The 20,840-nt window shown below is 39.5% G+C and overlaps 1 protein-coding gene across 1 annotated transcript; it reads left to right on the top strand.

Moving 5' to 3' along the window:
* Positions 1-11,819: 11,819 nt before the first annotated feature.
* LOC108478032 (uncharacterized) lies at positions 11,820-14,267 on the top strand. The gene is made up of 4 exons (XM_017780469.1): positions 11,820-11,938; positions 12,584-12,735; positions 13,354-13,545; positions 14,035-14,267. The coding sequence occupies exons 1-4, from the start codon at positions 11,820-11,822 to the stop codon at positions 14,265-14,267; spliced, it is 696 nt and encodes a 231-aa protein (XP_017635958.1).
* The last annotated feature ends 6,573 nt before the right edge of the window (positions 14,268-20,840 follow it).

Here is a 20,840-nt window from a genome sequence, read left to right as displayed (position 1 = left end):
TTTTACTTCCGAGCCAAAATCTTAACTGGCTCATCGCCATAAGTCATGTTCGAGCTAATTTCAACCTCTGTAGGCGAGATCACATGCGAGTGATCCAAACGATAGCGATGCAACATAGACACATGGAATAAATTTTGTATCTTTTCTAACTCTGATGGCAACGTTAATCGATATGCTACCGGTCCAATTTTCTCAGTCACCTCATAAGGTCCAATAAACCGTGGACTTAATTTATCTTTCCTTCCGAATCGGAGAACCTTCTTCCACGGGGATACTTTAAGAACACTTTATCCCCAACTTGGAACTTGATCTCTTTCCATTTCAAACTTGCGTAAGATTTTTATCTATCCGAAGCGGCCTTCAAACAGTCGCGAATCACCTTAACTTTCTCTTCGGTCTTTTTGACTAAGTCAACCCCGTGTATCTGATTCTATCTTAGCTCGGTCCAATACAAAGGTGTTTGACACTTACGTCCATACAAAGCCTCATAAGGCACCATTCTCAGACTTGACTGATAACTGTTTTTGTAGGCGAATTCGGCTAGCGGTAAATACTTTTCCCAACTGCCTTGGAACATGAGAATACAACACCGCAACATGTCTTCTAAGATCTGAATTACTCTCTTCGACTGTCTGTCAGTTTACGAGTGGAAAGTTGTGCAAAAATTTAGTTTCGTTCCCAATGCCTCTTGTAACTTTTTCCAAAATCGTGAGGTAAACCTCGAGTCTCTATCTAAAATAATCGACAAGGGCACTTCATGAAGTCTCACGATCTCAGAAACATATAGATCGGCCAATTTCTCAAAGGAATAGTCAGTACGCACTGGTATAAAATATGCCGACTTAGTAAGTCTATCAACAACTACCCAAATTGAATCATTTTTCCTTGGTGTCAAAGGCAGCCCTGACACAAAATCCATGGTTATTCGGCCTTCACTTGTTGACAAACTAGACACTTAGAAATAAACTCAGAAATGTCTCTTTTCATCCCCGACCACCAGTACATTTTCTTCAAGTCATTGTCCATTTTCACACTACCCAAATGGATAGATAAGCAACCACTATGTGCCTCTTGTAAAATCCTCTGAACAAGCTCATTATCCTTGGGTACACAAACTCTGTCTTGATACCAATACTAAACTCTGATTCACTTCCTATCTCACACTGGGCCATTTTAGCTTGTAAGTCCCTATCACCTTTCTAGGCCTCACAAATCTCTTCAAGGAACGTAGATCTAACTCTCATCTCAGCTAGAATCAAGCCATCATTAGTCATGGTCAATTGAGCATCCATAGCCTTTAAGGCGAATAATGATTTTCTACTCAGAGCGTCGATGACTACATTCGCATTCCCCGGGTGGTAGTCAATCACTAACTCGTAATCTTTTATCAACTCTAGCCACCTTAATTGCCGTAGATTTAACTCCTTTTGAGTCATTGAATACTTGAGACTTTTATGGTCGGTGAACACTCGACATCTCTCGCCATACAAATGGTGTCTCCAAATTTTTAATGTGAACACGATGGCTGCTAGCTCCAAATCGTGGGTCGGGTAATTCTTCTCGTGAGGCTTTAGCTGTTTTAAGGAAAAGGCTATTACCTTGCCTTCTTGCATGAGCACATACCCTAACTCGTTCAAGGATGCATCACTATACACTACAAACTCTTTTCCCAGTTCCAGTTGCACTAAAACTGGGGCTTCGGTCAACAAAGCCTTTAGTTTCTTGAAACTCTGTTCACACTTCTTTGACCATTCGAACTTGACATCCTGTTGTAATAACCTTGTCATCGGAGTGGCAATCATAGAGAATCTATTCACAAATCTTCTGTAATTTCCTGCCAAACCTAGAAAGCTTCGAACCTTTGACACATTCCTCAGCGGTTTCCACTCAACAATAGCCGAGATCTTACTTTCGTCAACTCTAATCCCATCACCTGACACAATGTGTCCTAGGAATCCGACCTCTCTAAGCCAAAATTGACTCTTACTGAACTCGGCATATAACTGGTTATCTCTTAAGGTTTGTAAAATCATTCTTAGATGTTCCGCATGTTCACTCTCATCACATGAGTAAACCAGTATGTCGTCGATAAAGACCACTACAAACTTATCCAGGTACAGCCAGAAAATGTGGTTTATCAAATCCATGAACACCGCATGGGAATTCGTTAAACCAAAGGGCATGACTAGGAACTCGTAGTGCGTGTACCTCGTCCTAAACACAGTTTTCGGTATATCTTGTTCCTTAATCTTTAGCTGATAGTAGCTAGACCTTAAGTCGAACTTGGAAAACATGGTGGCTCCCTTCAATTGATCGAACAAATCATCAATCCTTGGCAAGGGATACCTATTCTTTACAGTCACCTTGTTGAGTTGTAGGTAGTCTATGCACAATCTCATTGATCCATCCTTTTTCTTCACAAATAGCAATGGTCTTCCCCTCGAAGGAGCACTATTCGCCTTCATATCTTGCTTTTTCTCTCTGTTATCTAATTTTGGATAGTTCCGGATAAAGTGGTCTAGTGATCCATATTTGAAGCAACCTCTCTCATTCCCTCAAACTCGCTAAAACGATGCCTACCATATTGTAAACACTCTGGCCTATTTGGCCGAGCACTACCAACACTAGTAATAGAAGTGGTTTGAGCTTTAGATGTTCTGTGCTGCTTGTTCTTGCCTTTGCTCAAGAACCCTACTGACACGTTTGATCGGGTAGGACACTCTCTCGATCTCTTAGATGAGATCTGCTATGATTTCCCCATCTGTCTTTTCCTTGAGTCTCGGGACTCGATGTCAGCTTTTCTCTTCTCATTGGCCAATTCCTCGGGCTTATACACTCTCTCTACGAGCACTACAAATTCCCTTAATTCTAGGATGCCAACTAATAGACGGATATCTTCATTCAGACCATCTTCAAACCTCTTGCACATTTTAGCTTCTATAGATACGCATTCCCATGCATATTCCTTTTCTAAAAATGCCAACTAATAGTCTCACAAACTCACGCTAGTACTCCGTCACTATCTTACGGCCTTGCTTCAGCTCTAAAAATTCTTTCCTTTTCTAGTCTATAAACCTCTGGCTAATGTACTTTTTTTGGAACTCTTCCTAGAAGAATTCTTAAGTTATCCTCTCTCTCGGTACAACAGACACGAGAGTATTCCACCATTGGTAGGCTGAGTCTCGTAGGAGTGAGACTGTGCACTTCACGCACTCTTCAGGCGTGCACGTTAGCTCATCAAATACCCTAATGGTATTTTCCAAGCAGAACCCTGCTCTTTCTTGGTCATCATCAATATTAGCCCAAAATTCCTCGGCCCCTTGCTTTCGTATTTTATCTACAGCGAGTTTCTCTCTCCTAACCATATCCACTTCTTACAGAGCTACAGGGCATACTGAGGAATCGAAGGAGGTGGGAGAGGTGGAATGTTCGGATTCGCACGAACAAACTCTGTGTACGAAGCGACCATCATGTGGAGGTAAGCTTCTCTAGCCCCTCCGCCCTGACTCAGTGTAACGGGCCCACTATCTACTGGCATGATCCCTTCAACAGGAGCCGGCGCATTACTCTCTACATCATCCACCGTAGCTACGTCAGAATCCATTTACTATATGAAAACATAATTTGTGATCGTCAGGAGTCGTCACACTATCATTATACAACTATGACATGTATAGCTAGGCTCGTACTCATTCTAGGTTAGTCCTAGAACTAACTAAACCATAGCTCTGATACCACTAAATGTAACACCCCACACCCATACCCTACGTTGGGATGGAATACGAGGCGTTACTAAACTTAAACACATGTATTCAAACGTTTTTGAGTCACCAAGACTTGATCAAATTTAAAACAGTTTCAAACTTTGTTTTCCTTAATATGGGCCTACGAGGCGTCAAACATTCATTGGAAACCATTTGGGACCAACCCGGGTCCTTTAACTAATTTTAGAAAAATAACTATTAAAACAAGGCACACACCCGTGTGGTCATTATAACACGGCCATGCTGATGGCCCGTGTGACACACACAGCCTAAGCATCTAGGGACACGCTCGTGTCCTATGCCCGTGTGAATTAAATTCTCAATTCAAACCTACAAGGGTTTTTACATAGCCTAACACACGCCCGTATCTATAGCCCGTGTCTCTCTCACGGCCATGACATGCCCGTGTTTTAGTCCATGTCTAAAACCCTTGACATTCTGTTTCTAATGTCAGCATCTAATTTAGGGTACACGAACAAGGCATATGCCCATGGCAAGAGGCTGTGTCCTCTACATGGCTGAGACACACAACCGTGTCTTTATCTGTGTGTTTACTACCATGCATTCTAACTTGCAAATTTTACATGCAGGGGACACACGGCCGAACAACACACCCATGGGGCTGATCGTGTGTCACACACGGCCAAGACACACTCCCGTGTGTCTACTCGTGTGGATAATATAAGGCTATCTACCAAGCCTTTGCCACCCTGAAACAGAATCTAACATCAACCAATATATCAAAGATTAACTTAATATGATTTCTCAACCAAACAACCATAACTAAGACCTATATACATTACATTTATTCAACCATGCCAACAATTTCACATTTATGAAAGACTAGCTTGCATTTACATAATAACTTCTAATATTAGCCATTTTCCATGGCCTTTTACAAAATGAATCAAATGCTAAGGTAAGTTATCACATTTGGCCAATTAACAATGACATAAAACTCAAAAGTCTAAGTTCCTATACATGCCATATTCAAAATGATAAATCTAATTATACTGAGAGCTCCAGCTGATAGTGTGATTGATGCCTCTGATGTCTGTTGATCCTCGAGCTAGTTAGGCGGCACTCGATATACAAATTGTAAACGACTAGTTCGGCTTAGTCCACTTGTTTTGCTTTTCCCTGGCTTAGGCCCAGATTTTGTATTTCTTGATCTAAAATAATAAAAATTCATCCATTTAGTCACTAGATAAATTTATACAATCAAAATTTCACATTTTTGGCAAAATGACCATTTTGCCCCTAGACTTTCAAAAAATAACCATTTTACCCCTAGGCTCAAAAATTAATTTTTTTATCGAATTTCTTCATGCCTTAAGCCTAGCTGAACTCTTTTTAATCTTATAGCAACCTAAAATTTCCATTATTTTACACATTTATCACCTATTTTTACAACTTATGCAAAATGGTCCTTAGTTAGGGTTTCCATGAAAATTACTTCACAAAAGTTGTTTATTTCATAACCATTATTTATTTCTTTCCATAAAATTTTAGAAAACAACATGAATACTCTCATGGTAAAACCCTAGACTCTCAACCATTTTGCAAAATAGTCCCCCATTAGCTAGCTTATGCCACAAAGGTTCAAAAAGTACCAAAATTATCAAAAATAATCATCTAAATCACTTACTTGAGAGGGAGATGAATGGCTGAAAGTTTTAAGCTTCAAAACCCTTACTCTTGCTAAAACTTTCAATGAAGAAGGAAATAAGAATAGGGTGATATCATCCCTTGTTTATTTTATTTCTTTTTAGTTAAATAAGCACCAAAATTTTACCTAACATTTGACTATCTAAGTTCTTTGTCTCATGGCCAGCCAAGCACTATTCTAGGGTCTATTTGCACTTTAAAGACCCCCCAATTTATGATACATGGCAATTTAACACCCCTAGCTAATCAAATTAAGACTTTTTCACTTTATACGATTTAGTCCTTTTTAACAATTAAGCATGAAACCTCTAAAATTAACTCTCCACCCTCGGATCAGTGGTCTCGAAACCACTATTTTGACTGGGCCCAAACTCAGGCTGTTACACGCTCTGGGTAGTCCCTGAGAAAATAGTCAAGAGATCCACATATAAAACACGTACCGCTCTTTATTCGACACTCTCTGAAGTGGAATTTGTTACAGCTTTTACACTTTAGCTTTTGCTCATCTACGCTTCCCACACTAGTTACAATAGGGGAAGGAGACTTCGGGTTATGTCGTTTGGAGCTTCTTACTCTACTCGAATATCCTACCGACGAAGTGAAGTGTTCTTGTTGACTTCTTGATTTCTTTGTAGGGAAGGAGTGTGCTCTACCGCTAGAGCTCTTACTCAAAACTAGAGCTTCTCTCATAGCTTGCTTTCTTTCATTATTTAGCTCTTCGACCTTCTTGGCCCAATCAGCTAATGCAGAAAATTCTCGTATCTTAAGGATCCTAATTAGCAATTTAATTTCCTCATTCAAGCCTTCCTCGAAGCGCTTACACATTTTTATCTCTGATTGGACCCACTTCGTTGCATACTGAGCTAAACTTACGAATTCTCTTTCGTACTCTGACACAGTCTTATTTCCTTGTTTGAGTTCCAGGAGCTCCTTTCGCTTCAAGTCTAGAAACATTTGACTGATGTATTTCTTTTTAAACTCAGCTTGGAAGAACTCCCATGTAATGTCTTTCTTCAGTACCACTGAGGATACCGTCTTCCACCAGTGGTAGCAATATCTTTCAGAAGAGATACAGCACACTTCAAGTATTCCTCAGGTGCACATGACAATTGATCCAAAACTCGCACAGTATTATCGAGCCAGAACTCAGCTCGTTTAGCATCATCCTCTACCTTAGCCCTAAACTCTTCAGCCCTGTATTTCCTAAGTTTATCCACTGGGGCCTTACCAATTCTCATTGGTTCAACAACTTTTGGTACTTTATCAGGTCGGTTAGTAGGTGGAGGTGGACGTGGTATTTCAAGGTAACTTCTCAATTATTCCCCAAACCACTCATCCATCATATCGAAAAAGGCTACTCTCACCTCTTTTCGGCCATCAGACAAAGGCCTTCTACTATTATTAGAACCAGTTTGTTGTACGGAAGCTGGAACATGGCTCTCGGCTCCCTCGGACTCATATGGGCTTGATTGGAAGACATTTACTATATTCAAATACAATTAAAAAGTTAAGTGATGTTACACTATCAAAATTTGTATAATGGTATGTATAACTAAACTTGTTACATGCTACGTTAGTTCGAGAATTAACTAAACTGTAGCTCTGATACTACTTAATGTAACACCCCTTACCATTACCCGAGATCGCGGGACAAAGATGAGGCATTATTGGACACATACTCGGACATTTCAGAAAGATGAGTTACAAAATTTCAATTCCACATTCAAACCAATTGAACAAAATCATATTGTCCCTATTATTGGCCTACGGGGCCCAAACCGTGCATTATTAGCAGTCAGGGACTACATCAGAAACTATAGAAAATTTTAGTAAAATGCCTAGGGCTATGCCTCACACGCCCGTGTGGAGGCAAAGCACACGCCCGTGTGCTTGGGGACACGCCCGTGTACTTGGGAACATGCCCGCGCCCCTCACCCGTGTTAAATTATTTGATTTATTTTCTGTTTCGAACCTACAGGGGTTTTCACACGGCCAAGCACACACCCGTGTCCCTGGCCCATGTCCCTCACATTGCCTAGACATGCTTGTGTCATCGCCTATGTCCCAAAACCCAAACATCCTGTTTATGATCTCATCATTCATTTGGTGTGTGCTAGACCGTGTGATCCACGCGGTTGAGACACAAGACCGTGTCTCTGTCCGTGTATTTACTATAATGCAAACTGACCTATAATTCTAGGTGCAGGGGACACCTGGCCATGCAACACGCCCATAAGGGCTGACCGTGTGTCACACACGGCCTAGACATATGCTCGTGTTTTTACCTGTGTAGACCTTTTTAGGGCTATTTTCCAAGCCTTTGGTCACCCTCTAACATCCATACATACCAATATGGTCTTTGGAAATTTAACAAGGTATAGTTGTACGCTTAAACTTTCTTGGCCAACGACATACACATTACTACATATTTCATTTTGAACTATGATCATAATAACCTTTTTGTTTTAGGGTTACTCTTTCAATAATCACATTTTATAACTCATGACCTTTATGACCTAGACCATTCCCGATTTTTTTTTTTTGCCATCATTCTCATGTTCATTTATGGTATAACATATTTGGCATTCACAAGAAACATTCACACATAACCATGCACATTTGGTAGGTTTATAACCTACATCAAAATGAGCCATACCTCATGGCCATATACAAAATGGTGTAAGCATATCATTCTAGCCTTTAAATTGGCTAGCCAAAGGACACATATAACAAAATAGCCAAAAATCCTATACATGCATTATAACGAAATAAAAGTTTCTATATACCAAAATAAGACAAGTTGATAGTGTTGACGAAGCTCCGACTGTCTTCCAACCTTCACGAGTCCTCGAGCTTTGAAAAATAAGGGAAAGGAAAGAGGGGTAAACATTTACATGCTTAGTAAGTTCGGATAACAGGAAAGTAAACTTACCGGTTAATTAGGATACAACCATATTAGGCAATAATTCCAACAAGTAAGAAATAGTTTCCTTATCACATAAACTCAATCATCAAGTTAGTCTCATATCAATACATCATGTCATTAGTCTTAGATGAGCTCATCAATTCAATATTTTCATTCTCTATTTCTCATGTTAATCCCGTTGAATTTCTCAAAAATCTCGATGGATAGCCTAATTACTGTCAAGTCGTACAAGTGATCATCTCAAGTACGTACCTCCGCGAACTTTTCATCTTATGGTGGGATTACCAGTCCACGCTAAATCCCCTGTAGTATTAACTCATAGAGCATTGCCGGGATTACCAGTCCAGGCTAAATCCCTTTCAACGATAATAACTCTAATAAGCTTGGATCTAAATTGCCAGTCTAGACTAATTCCAGTCCTCAATCCGATTACCCGTTCGGGCTAAATCCTTATTGCACCCATATTCTTTGGGAGGCTCGACCACTCAAGGAACACCCGTCTAGGTTAGATCCTTTCTATATTGAGATCAGCGGGTTACCTGTCCAGGCTAAATCCTTCTTTACAACACATGTAGGATCTCAAGTCATGTAAGCCATAATTTAACCATCGAATTTCCCTTTTTATTTCAACCGGGACATTTATTATCTTTTCATTTACACTAGCACGTCTTATGGATTATCATGAAATGAATATCTAATTATCATACATTCTAGAACATGCATTTTTAAGTATATTAAGAGTTTACTTTGGGTTATACGAACTTACCTGGTAGTCGTTTCGGATTCGTGTCTCGATTATTCTGAAACCTTTCGTTTTCCACGATCGACCTCCGGAATTGGTTCCTCAGGGTCTATATCAATAAAATTAGACTATTAATACATCACATTTTTCGTTTCAGGATTAAAATCCACCCCCGGGCAAAATGACCATTTTGCCTCTAACTTTTCAAAATATTTACAATTTACTCCTAAGGCTCGTATAATGAAATGCATGTAATTCCTTGGCTATCCAAGTCTAGCTGAATGTTATTCACACTTATAGCAGCCCATGTTTTCCCTTCATTCTATATTTTTCTACCCATTTTCACAACTTTTAAAATTTAGTCCTTTAAGCCATTTCCATGAAAAACCATTTAGTAAAAGTTGTTTACCATCCTTTAAACTCTCATATTCCTTCATAAATCATCAAAACACAAACATCTCATGCATGAGTAATTTTCTAAACATGAACCCTAACATGAGATATGGATAGAAATAGAAGGAGCATGTTATGAGGATCTTAAAAATACGAAGAACATTAAAAACGAGGCTAGGATTGACTTACTATCAAGCTTGAAATGTTGGAAAACCTTAGCTATGGAGACCTTTAGAATTTCGATAGCATGGAGAAGAAAATGATCTGATTTTAGCTTAATTTTCCCTTTTTATTTAGTTTATTACCAAATGACCAAAATGCCCTTCCTTACTAAACTTCCAAAATTTTCCATGTATGCCCATTTTTGTCCAAAAACTTAGAAATTGGGTAAATTACTCTTTAAGGACCTCTAATAAATATTCCAAAGCAATTTCATACAAATTGCTTCTAGAACCCAAGTTTTGCAATTTATCTAAATTGGTCCTTAATGTCTAATTGGACACCTTGCATATAGAATTTCTTCATGAAACTTTAACACATGCTTATTCTCATATCCTAGACCTAATAATGATCATAAAATAATTATTTTAACATCGAATTTTTGGTCCCAAAACCACTATTCCGACTAGGCCCTAATTCGGAATGTTACACAGGTACGTTTGAAATTGTATATCATATTGGATGTTAAAAAGTAAGAATATGTATCTTTGTGATTTAGTGATTATATGTGACAAAATTATGAGAAAATATGCTATATGTGCAAATGAATAGGGAATATGTGAAATGTATTTGAGCTATGTGGTTTGTGGTAGCATTTGGCTAAGGATTATATGTATATTATTATGCTTATATATTTATATTGTTGAGTTTATTTGTAGATGGATTACTAAGCTTTTGAAAGCTTACTTTGTTTGTGTTTGCACTGTTTTGTAGATATCAAAGCTACTGGAAGCTAGGGGATCATCAAGGATGATCACCACACTATCAAACTCTATTTTGGTACCTTTTGAAAATGTATATACTGAAGTATGGCATCTATAGGCTAGAAGTATGTAATATGTTTGGTATAGATTATAAGCATGTAATTGGTTGATAACGAAATTGCATGAAAAACGTATGTTTTGAATGTGAGTTGGTTGAACTTTTGGTATACAATTGATGCCTATTTGTTGATTGTAGGGAGGACCCTTATAGGGTGGCATTATGGCCTTGTAAATTGCCTATTTTTGCCCACACGGGCAAGGACAGGTGTGTGTCTCATCCGTGTTGCTCGCGGGTCATTTTGAAATGAGCCCGGGGTAGACCACACAGTTGCACACAAGGACGTGTGTTAGGCCGTGTGGCCAAGTTAGTTTTGACCACGGGCTTAGACACATGGGCGTGTGATTGGCCGTGTGACCCAAGTCAGTAGCCTCTCTAATTTTTACACAGCCTGGCATATGTGTGGTCAGGTGGCCATGTGGACAAGTCAGTAGTATGCCATGTTTTGACACGGCTTAGACACATAAGCGTGTCTAATTCTGTGTGAGGCACATGGCCTGTTCACACGGGTGTGTTACTTCTGTAACTTTGAAAAATGTTTAAGTTTCAAAAAATTTTGTATGTGCTCGATTAGTCCTGACCTCTTTCTAATGCATGTTTAAGGTCTCGATGACCTAAGTAAGGGAGTTATTGTGGATGTTTGAATATGATTTGAGAATGACGTATATGAATTGTTAATCAAATGTTTTGATTTGTCTGGTAACGCCTTGAACCCTAATTCAACGACGGATATGGGTTAGGTTTGTTACATGATCCAATTCGGATGGCTATTTTGGGCCTCGTAGGCCCATATTAGGGACAAATTGTGTATGTATGAATGAAATTGATTTGAAGAAAAATTTTATAGCTCAATTTTGCATGAATGACTGTGTTTGTTTTCGGTACTGCCTTGTACTCTGTCCCGGAGTCAGACACGAGTGAGAGGTGTTTCATTTAGTGGTATCAGAGCTATGGTTTAGTTGATTCTCAGACTAACCTAGCGTATTTGAGTCTAGCTATACATGCCATACGTATATATATAATAATAGTGTGACGACTCTTGACAATATTTAAAATGTGTTTTCATATAGCAAATGGATCCCGACGAGTAGTGACAGATGATGTAGAAAGTAACACGCCTGCTCTAGCTGAAAGAGCAGTGCCATCCGAGAGTAGACTCGAAACTGTCAGTAGAGGAGAAGGAGGCAGAGAGGCCTTTCTCTACATGATGAATGCATAGTATACAGAGTTCGTTCGAACGAACCCGAACGCTCAACCTTCCCCAAATCCTCAACTTGTACCCGTGATGCCTCAAAGTATGGATTTCATGAGATTATCTGGAACACCTGTTGATAAAATTCAGAAGCACAGTGCTGAAGAACTTAGGGAAAATACCAATAATGACCCTGAGAGAGCAGAGTTTTGGTTAAAAAATTTGACACAGATATTTGATGAATTATCCTGTACACCCGAGAGCTTAAAATGTGCCATATCCTTATTGAAAGATGCGGCATATCACTGGTGGAGAATGCTGATATCTGTGGTACCTCTGGAAAGGGTTACTTGGGAATTCTTTCAAGTGGAATTCCGAAAGAAGTACATTAGTGAACGGTTTATTGATCAGAAGCGCAAAGAATATTTGGATTTCAAACAGGGTCGTATGACGATTAATGAGTGTGAGAGAGAATTTGTCAGACTCAGTAAAAGATTTGAGGATAGACTTAATGAGGACATAAAGACATTAGTAGGTATTCTTGAGTTGAAGGAATTTGTGGTACTTGTTGAATAGGCTTGTAAAGCCGAAGAACTAATTAAAGAAAAGAGGAAAGCTAGTTTTGAAGCTAGGGACACAAGGAAGAGGCATACGAGTAAGTCATTTCCATATCAGTCTAATAAAACTAGAGAGATGTACTCTTGTTAGTTTGTGTCAACTGGACATTCATACGGGAACAGAAGAAAGTAGAATTTGGGCTTTAGATCTCAGGCCACATCTATGGCTAGTGTGGGGAACACTAAACCTTCCAAGGTCGAATGCCAGCAATGTAGTAAACATTATCCTGGAAATTGTAGGGTGAGTGAAGGATCTTGTTTTAAATGTGGTTCTCTAGACCACTTTTTTAAGGATTGTCCCAAGATGATGGAGAAAGAAAGATTTCAGAGTCCAAGACCAAGTGGCGCAGCTTCTAGGGGAAGACCCTCGAGAAATGCTGGGAATGGGTCCGGTAATAAGAATGTGTCACGAGATACATGAGTGAGATTTGAAGCTAGCGCTTCAGCTAGAGCCAATACCATATGCGCACATGAAGATGCAACTTCTCCTGATGTGATCACTAGTAATTTTTCTCTCTATGATACTAATGTTATTACTTTGATAGACCCTGGCTCTACTCATTCGTATGTGTGTATGAAATTGGTATCTAGTAAGAATATACATGTTGAGTCTACAGAATTTATGATTAAGCTGTCAAATCGGTTAGGAAAGCATGTGATAGTTGATAAAGTATGTAAGAAATGCCCTTTGATGGATAGAGATCATTGTTTACTAGCAGACTTGATGTTGTTACTGTTTGATGAATTTGATGTCATACTGGGTATGGATTGGTTGGCACTACATGATGCTATAGTCAATTGTAGACAGAAAGTTATGGAATTGAAATGTGAAAATGGTGAGGTTCTTAGGGTTGAATCAGATGATGCAGATAAGTCGCTAAATGGAATTTCTTCAATGACTGCTCAAAAGTGTTTGAGAAAGGGGTATGAAGCTTATTTGGCATACATATTGAATACAAAGTAATCCAATTTGAAAATTGAATTAGTGCCAGTTGTATGTGAGTATGCAGATGTATTTTCGGAGGAGTTGCCAGGTTTACCTTCGATTAGAGAAGTTGAGTTTGGTATTGAACTGATGCCAGGGACGGCACCTATCTCTATTGCTCCATATAGGATGGCCCTGACTGAGCTAAAAGAATTGAAGTTACAGTTCCAAGAGTTGACTGACAAATGTTTTGTGAGACTAAGCTTCTCATCATGGGGTCCTTCAGTGTTATTTGTGAAAAAGAAGGACAGTTCCATGAGATTATGCATTGACTACTGAGAGCTCACTAAGGTGACAATTAAAAATAAGTATCATCTTCTAAGGATTGGTGACTTGTTCGACCAGTTAAAAGGAGCGACATGGTTCTCTAAGATAGACTGAAGGTTCGAATATTACCAGTTACGAGTTATAGAGTCAGATGTGCCAAAAACTACCTTTAGAACGAGGTATGGCCACTAAGAGTTTCTTGTTATTCCATTTGGGTTAACGAATGCTCCTGTTGTGTTTATGGATTTAATGAACTGAATCTTTCGGCCATATTTGGATAAGTTTATTGTGGTGTTCATCGATGACATTCTGATTTATTCTAAAGATGAGGCAGAACATGCCGAGCACTTAAGAACAGTGTAACAAATTTTGAGGGATAAATAGTTATATGTCAAGTTTAGTAAATGCGAGTTTTGGCTTTGAGAGGTTGGATTTTCAGGCCACATTGTTTCAGGAGATGGTACACGAGTTGATCCCAGTAAGATTTCACTTTTTCTGGAATGGAAACTACCAAACAATGTAACTGAAGCTAGGAGCTTTTTGGGTTTGTCTGGTTACTACAGACAATTTTTAAAAGGGTTCTCCATGATAGCCACTCCTATGACGGGTTACTTCAAAAAGATGTCAAGTTTGAATGGTCAGAAAAATGTCACCAGAGCTTTGAGGAATTGAAAATGTTATTGACCGAGGCACCAGTGTTAGTACAACTAGAATCAGGGAAAGAATTTGTGATTTATAGTAATGTGTCCTTGAGTGGACTAGGTTGTATGCTTATGAAAGAAGGCAAGGTAGTAGCTTATACTTCGAGACAACTGAAGCCCCATGAGAAGAACTATCCTAGGCATGATCTAGAGTTGGCTACTATTGTATTTACTTTGAAGATTTGGCGACATTACCTATTCGAAGAGAAATGCCATGTTTATATGGATCATAAAAGTCTTAAGTATCTAATGACCTAAAAGGACTTGAATTTGAGGCAACGAAGATGGCTTGAGTTGTTAAAAGGCTATGAGCTTGTGATAGATTATCACCCTGGTAAGGCAAATGTGGTTGCAGATGCCTTGAGTAGGAAGTCTTTATTTGCCTTGAGAGCTATGGACGCACGGCTGACCTTGTCTTATGATGGTGCAATTCTAGAAGAGTTGAGAGCTAGGCCGACTTTTCTACAACAGATTTGTGATGCTCAGAAATCTTGTAACACCCCTTACCCATGTCCGACGCCAGAATAGGGTACGTGGCATTACTGGACTTAGGGTGAGTTTGGATGGGCAGTGCGTTTACCTGCGGTTAGTGTAAAAATAGCGATGGTGGTGAGATTAGATACTGTAGCGATACTGTAGCATGAGACAAAAAGTAAGCTAAACGCACCGCACCGCCACCCCAAAGAAGCCTTAATCGTTCACAAACATGCAAAAATTGGCTACAGAATTTCTTTCGTATCAAAAATTTTCATGCACTTGAATAATGTCCCATAAATGGGCCTACGAAGCCCTAAACATGCATTGAAAGTAGTTAGGGACTAAACCAAGAACCTTAGAAAGTTTTGGGAAAACTTAGAAAATTTTTCATGACACAAGGTCACACGCTCGTGTAGATACAGGGGCACGCCCATGTGCCTTCGACATGCCCGTGTCCTCAAGCTGTGTAACTCTCTGACTACGAGTCAGCAAATAATTTGAACCACACAGCCAGGCCACACACCTGTGTGCTAAGGCCGTGTCCCCCACACGGTTGAGACACACAGCCGTGTCTCAGCCCATGTGGTCAACACTTATGCTATTTTCCAAGCCTTTATGTTACACTTAATCTTTCACATCTTTATACACACTGAGGACACACATCATGACACCATTTTAATGGTGTAGCATCTCAAATTAGACACATTCATAACATGAACACCAACCATATAAGGCCAACAAGCATAATCATATCATCTCATCACAAGCATTAGAACATAGCATAGATAGATAGGTTCACAAACCATAATCAATATGATACACACCTCTTGGCCATATACCAATAACTCAATATAGACCAATAAATTAGGCTAATCATAATAACATATATCATAAAAACGTAGTCCCTATACATGCCACTCACTTAAACATGCTTAACAAATATCAATATTCCAAAAGTGATGGCTTAATAGTGTGATGCTGCCTCCGACGATCTCCAATCCCGAGCTAACCTCAAAACACTAAAGAAAAGGAAAGGAAAGGATTAAGATTTATAGCTTAGTAAGACTATATGAAAATAATAAGCAATTTATCAACTTGCTTCTCAAGGTAACATAACCATATTTGTACTTTTATTTATGTTCAAGTCAAGTTGTTTTCTCAAGTCATAGTCATTAAATTATTTATATCTGGAGCTATGGAACTCCAAATTAAGTTTTGCTCATTTTCCCTAAAACTAGACTCACATATCTTTTTACCATAAAATTTTCATAATTTTTTATCTAGCCAATAGTACATTTTATTCTTTAAATTCACCCCTGTTTTGCAGTCTGACAGTTCCGACCCCTCTTAACTAAAAATTAATTATCTCCTCTTACGGGATTTGGATGATGTTTTTGTTTATTAATTTTGAAAATAGACTCATTAAGGATTATAATCATATAAATTATAATCCATAACTATTTTTTTTATAATTTATATTGATTTTACCAAATCAAAATAGGGGATTTCGAAATCATTCTGACTCTATCTCACAAAATTTCAAATATTTCATAATATGAAATTCTATTGCATGCATCATTTCGTCTATGTGAAACTAGACTTATTAAGATTTAATTTCATGTTTTATTTATCCTCTAACTCAATTTCCACAATTTATTGTGGATTTTCATAGTCGGACCACTGTTGCTATCCAAAACTGTTTTAGTGTAAATTAATGATGCTAAGTTTATCACACCTTATTAATTCATTTTCACCACATTGGTAAAAATACATACTTATACATCATAAGTATAGACCTATAATCACAAGGTTATCACAAAATCATTCTCATAGGCATGAATTACCTATGTACATCTTCATCAAATGTGCATCATAAATCAAAATCATTTCTCATGAGCTTGGCATACATACTTGTGTTACTCAACATGCTTATATTCATTCCTTACTAATCATACAACATGAATTGAGTTCACATGTCATCAATTTCATGTAAGTACCTTTACCACTCACAACATAGCCATAAGCTTTATCATTTCAACTTAAACCGTAAATTTCCCGTTGAACCATTTGGAATACTACAGGATAATCACTAAGCCTCAAACATAGGGTAGGATGCTGATGCCATGTCCCAGACAGGTCTTACACTGACTTTCATATATCGAGGCCGATGCCATGTCCCGGACAGGTCTTACACTAGCTTGCATATCTCGAGGCCGATGCATGTCCCAAGCATGTCTTACACTAGCTCTGTGTTGGCAGCACCGTTAACGAAACTTATAAGGAAGGGAGCACCTTTTGTTTGGACAAATAAGCAGCAAGAGGCTTTTGAGAGGTTGAAGAAGGTTTTGACGGAAGCGCCAGTTTTGATTCAGCCAGAGTCTGGTAAGGATTTCACTGTGTACAGTGATGCGTCACATGTAGGTTTGGGCTGCGTGTTGATGCAAGAGGGTAAAGTAGTCGCTTATGCTTCACGACAGCTTAAGCCGCATGAGGTGAACTACCCTACTCATGACTTGGAATTGGCAGCGGTAATCTTTGCACTTAAGATATGGAGGCATTACCTGTATGGAGAGAAATGCATCATCTATACGGATCACAAGAGTCTTAAGTACTTGCTGACTCAAAAGGAGCTGAATCTTAGGCGTGAAGGTGGATAGAGTTGTTAAAGGACTATGACTGCTCGATCGAGTATCATCCGTAAGGCGAATGTCGTGGTGATGCGCTAAGTCGAAGGGTCAAGGCGTAATTAAAGGCGATGTTTGCTCATCTAAGTTTGTATGACGATGGAAGTTTGTTGGCAGAGTTACAAGTGAGACCGACTTGGGTAGAATAGATTAAGAAGCAACAGTTGGAGGATGAGTCGTTGGTTTCTCGGTTTCAGCAAGTTGAGAAGGGGGAGAATCCTGACTTTGGGTTAAATAGTAAAGGAGTTCTTTGTTTTCGAGGGAGAATTTGTATGCCGAAGAACTCCGATTTGAGATTGATGATTTTGAAAGAGGCACATAACGGACCTTGTGCTATGCATCCAAGAGGGAATAAGTTATATCGAGACTTGCGAGAGATGTACTGGTGGCCCGGATTAAAACGAGAGGTGACCGAATTTGTAGGAAGATGTTTGACATGTCAACAAGTAAAGGCCGAGCATCAACTACCTTCGGGATTGTTACAGCCGGTAAAGATACCACTTTGGAAGTGGGAAAGGGTAACTATGGACTTTGTGAGTGGGTTGCCGTTGACACCTTCTAAGAAGGATTCAGTTTGGGTGATTGTGGATAGACTCACGAAATCTGCTCATTTCATACCTGTCCGAACCGATTACTCACTTCAGAAGTTGGCCAAATTGTATGTGGCGGAAATAATACGGTTGCATGGTGTGCCAGTATCGATAATTTCGCATCGAGACCCAAGGTTTACATTTCGGTTTTGGCGAGAGGTTGCATGAGGTCGTGGAACGCGATTGGATTTCAGTACGGCTTTTCACCCTCAATCGGATGGGCATCGAGAGGTTATTCAGATTTTAGAGGATATGTTGAGGGGTTGTGTTATTGAATTTAGAGGCAGTTGGGAGGACCATTTGCCATTGGCGGAGATCGCAGATAACAACAGTTACCAAGCAAGTATTCAGATGGCTCCATATGAGGCACTATATGGGCGAAGGTGTCGTTCGCCTACTTGTTGGGCAGAATTGGGGGAAAGGCAAATACTTGGACCAGAGATGGTAGCAGACATCAAGACAAGATTAAGGTGATCAGGAAGCGGTTAAAAGAGGCGGCGGATCGACAAAAGTCTTATGCCGATCTGAAGCGTAAGGATATTGAATATGCGGTAGGGGACATGGTCTTTTTGAAAGTTTCGCCTTGGAAGAAGATTTTGAGATTTGGTAAGAAGGGTAAGTTGAGCCCATGGTTTATTGGGCCTTACCGAATCATCAAGCGGATAGGGCGGTGGCTTATCACCTAGAGTTACCTCCGAATCGGATCGCATTCACGATGTCTTCCATGTGTCCATGCTAAGGCGATATCGTTCGACCCAACTCATATCGTGCGATTCATGGAAATTGAGGTACAATGGATTTGACCTTTGAAGAGGAACTGTGCAAATACTTGATCGTGATGTCAAGGTGTTGAGAAGGAGGTCATCCAGTTGGTGAAGGTACTTTGGAGGAACCATGGCAAGGAAGAAGCTACCGGGAGACCGAAGAGGCAATGCGTCGTGAGACCCTCAACTGTTTGGATCGAGTAAATTTCGAGGTCGAAATTTCTTTAAGGAGGGTAGAGTCAGTAACATCCCGATTTTCGTGTTTTTCGCGATTCTTGATATTTTAAGTAAATTTCTAAAATTTGGTATGTGATTATAGAATTCATAATTTGGGTATGTAAATGGGCTTATGGAAGGCCCATGAGTTGGCCAAAACCCTAGAGAATTTTTAAATTTTGGACTTAGGAGTTAGGGGTTCGGCTAGGTGCCCTTATATTAAGTTGTGGGTAAACGTATCACAAAAAGAGGTTTGGTAAAGTGGCAAGGGTGACGCCACTAAGCTCCTAAAAGGTGGCGTGTGGAGCATAGAGGAAGGCCAGGTTCGATTCCTGTGTTGGCAAATAAGAGTATTTATTTTTATGTGCAGGAAGGGTAAGTGTTGGAACTTAAGTGGATTCTGGTAAAGAGGAGAGTTGGATCAAGTCGAATGCATGAATTAAGGAGGGATAAGGGAGAGATTTTAGGGATGTGATATGGAGATAGAGTTGGTGAATAAGGGAGATTTGAGAGGGATTTTCAGAGGGGTATTAGGTTAGTAATTTCGCATTAGGGTCTTAGTGTGCCGATTTCTTTTTGGTATGTAGCCTTCTTCTCTTTTCTTTCTCCTCTTGCCGATTGTTCTTAAGCTAATCCCTCTCTTTTCTCTTCCGTTATTTCTTCCACAAACTCTCTACCTCTCATTCTTCCTCTCTTTCATTTATAGTAAAAGCTGAACCGATCATTCTTTTCATTGCTAACCGAATATCAACAAGCCAAATCCAAAGGAGTCAAGGGAAGTCGATTGCTTTATAAAGGTATACACTTGTTCTTTTCTTTTATCCGATTCTTGTTATTTTAAAAAGCCTTTCAACTCTTGTGTCAACACCCTTTTGGTTCATAACCACTTTTTCTTCAAGGACCCAAAAGCCAAAAGCACAAAGACCCTTGGGTGACTTGGTGGCGATTCGTAGGATCCTTGTGGTATGGGTTCGCTAGTGTTTTAGAGTCGACTACGTTGAATCGGAGTTAACACGGATTGAAACCGTTTGGGTAAGTGAACCTTGGTAAGTGCTCGTAGCTTTAATCAATTCAATATTAGGGAGTTTAAGAAAAGCCAAACCTCTCTAATTTAGGGAGATGGCCGAATGTGGGTATAGGCCTTATGGGGTCTTCTTTTAACATTTTTGTGGTTTATTTAGTGAAGGAGCAGCAAGGTGTAGTGTCAACTTGGAGTAGCTTGGATCACCGGAGTAGTTAGACCTAGTCATCAATCGCGACAAAGGTAAGGTGCCTAAGGCCATTATGGATGGTGGCCGAATGTGTAAGTGTTAATATTGGATAGCTCTTGATTTGGTTCAATTATTGCGAGCTGATCTATTTAACAAATGTTATAGGAGAAATCGTGTAGGAGATCTCGTCGAGGAATATCACAAATCAGGTGTGTAAACGAACCCTTTCATAGCTTAAAGCGATAAATACCGAAAAGCCGAAATGCCGAAATTCTAGCATTTCGAGGACTCGTGAGCAAGCGAACGCTCATTAGTTAGTTAGATTCGTTGAGATGATAATCGGGAACATTGGAAACGGTAAGTACGTGATTTTTGGCATTCACGGTAAGTTGGGCCTCGAGGGTGCATTAGGCCCAACAGCTTCCTGCCCATTTGGGTAAAATGGGTAGAATATGAAAACTAGTTAAATTGCACATCGAGACCGATAAAACCATTATGGAATATAGGCTAAATGGGCCTAGATGATAAAATCGGCTAAATAGGGCCCATTAGGGTTTTAGGCCCAATAACTCGATTTCGCTAAAATGGGCCGTAATCACTGC

This window comes from Gossypium arboreum, chromosome 8, assembly GCF_025698485.1.
Source record: "Gossypium arboreum isolate Shixiya-1 chromosome 8, ASM2569848v2, whole genome shotgun sequence".
Lineage (NCBI taxonomy): Eukaryota > Viridiplantae > Streptophyta > Magnoliopsida > Malvales > Malvaceae > Gossypium > Gossypium arboreum.
The sequence above is the reverse complement of the archived record's forward strand: the minus strand, read 5'-3'. Positions and strand labels throughout refer to the sequence as shown.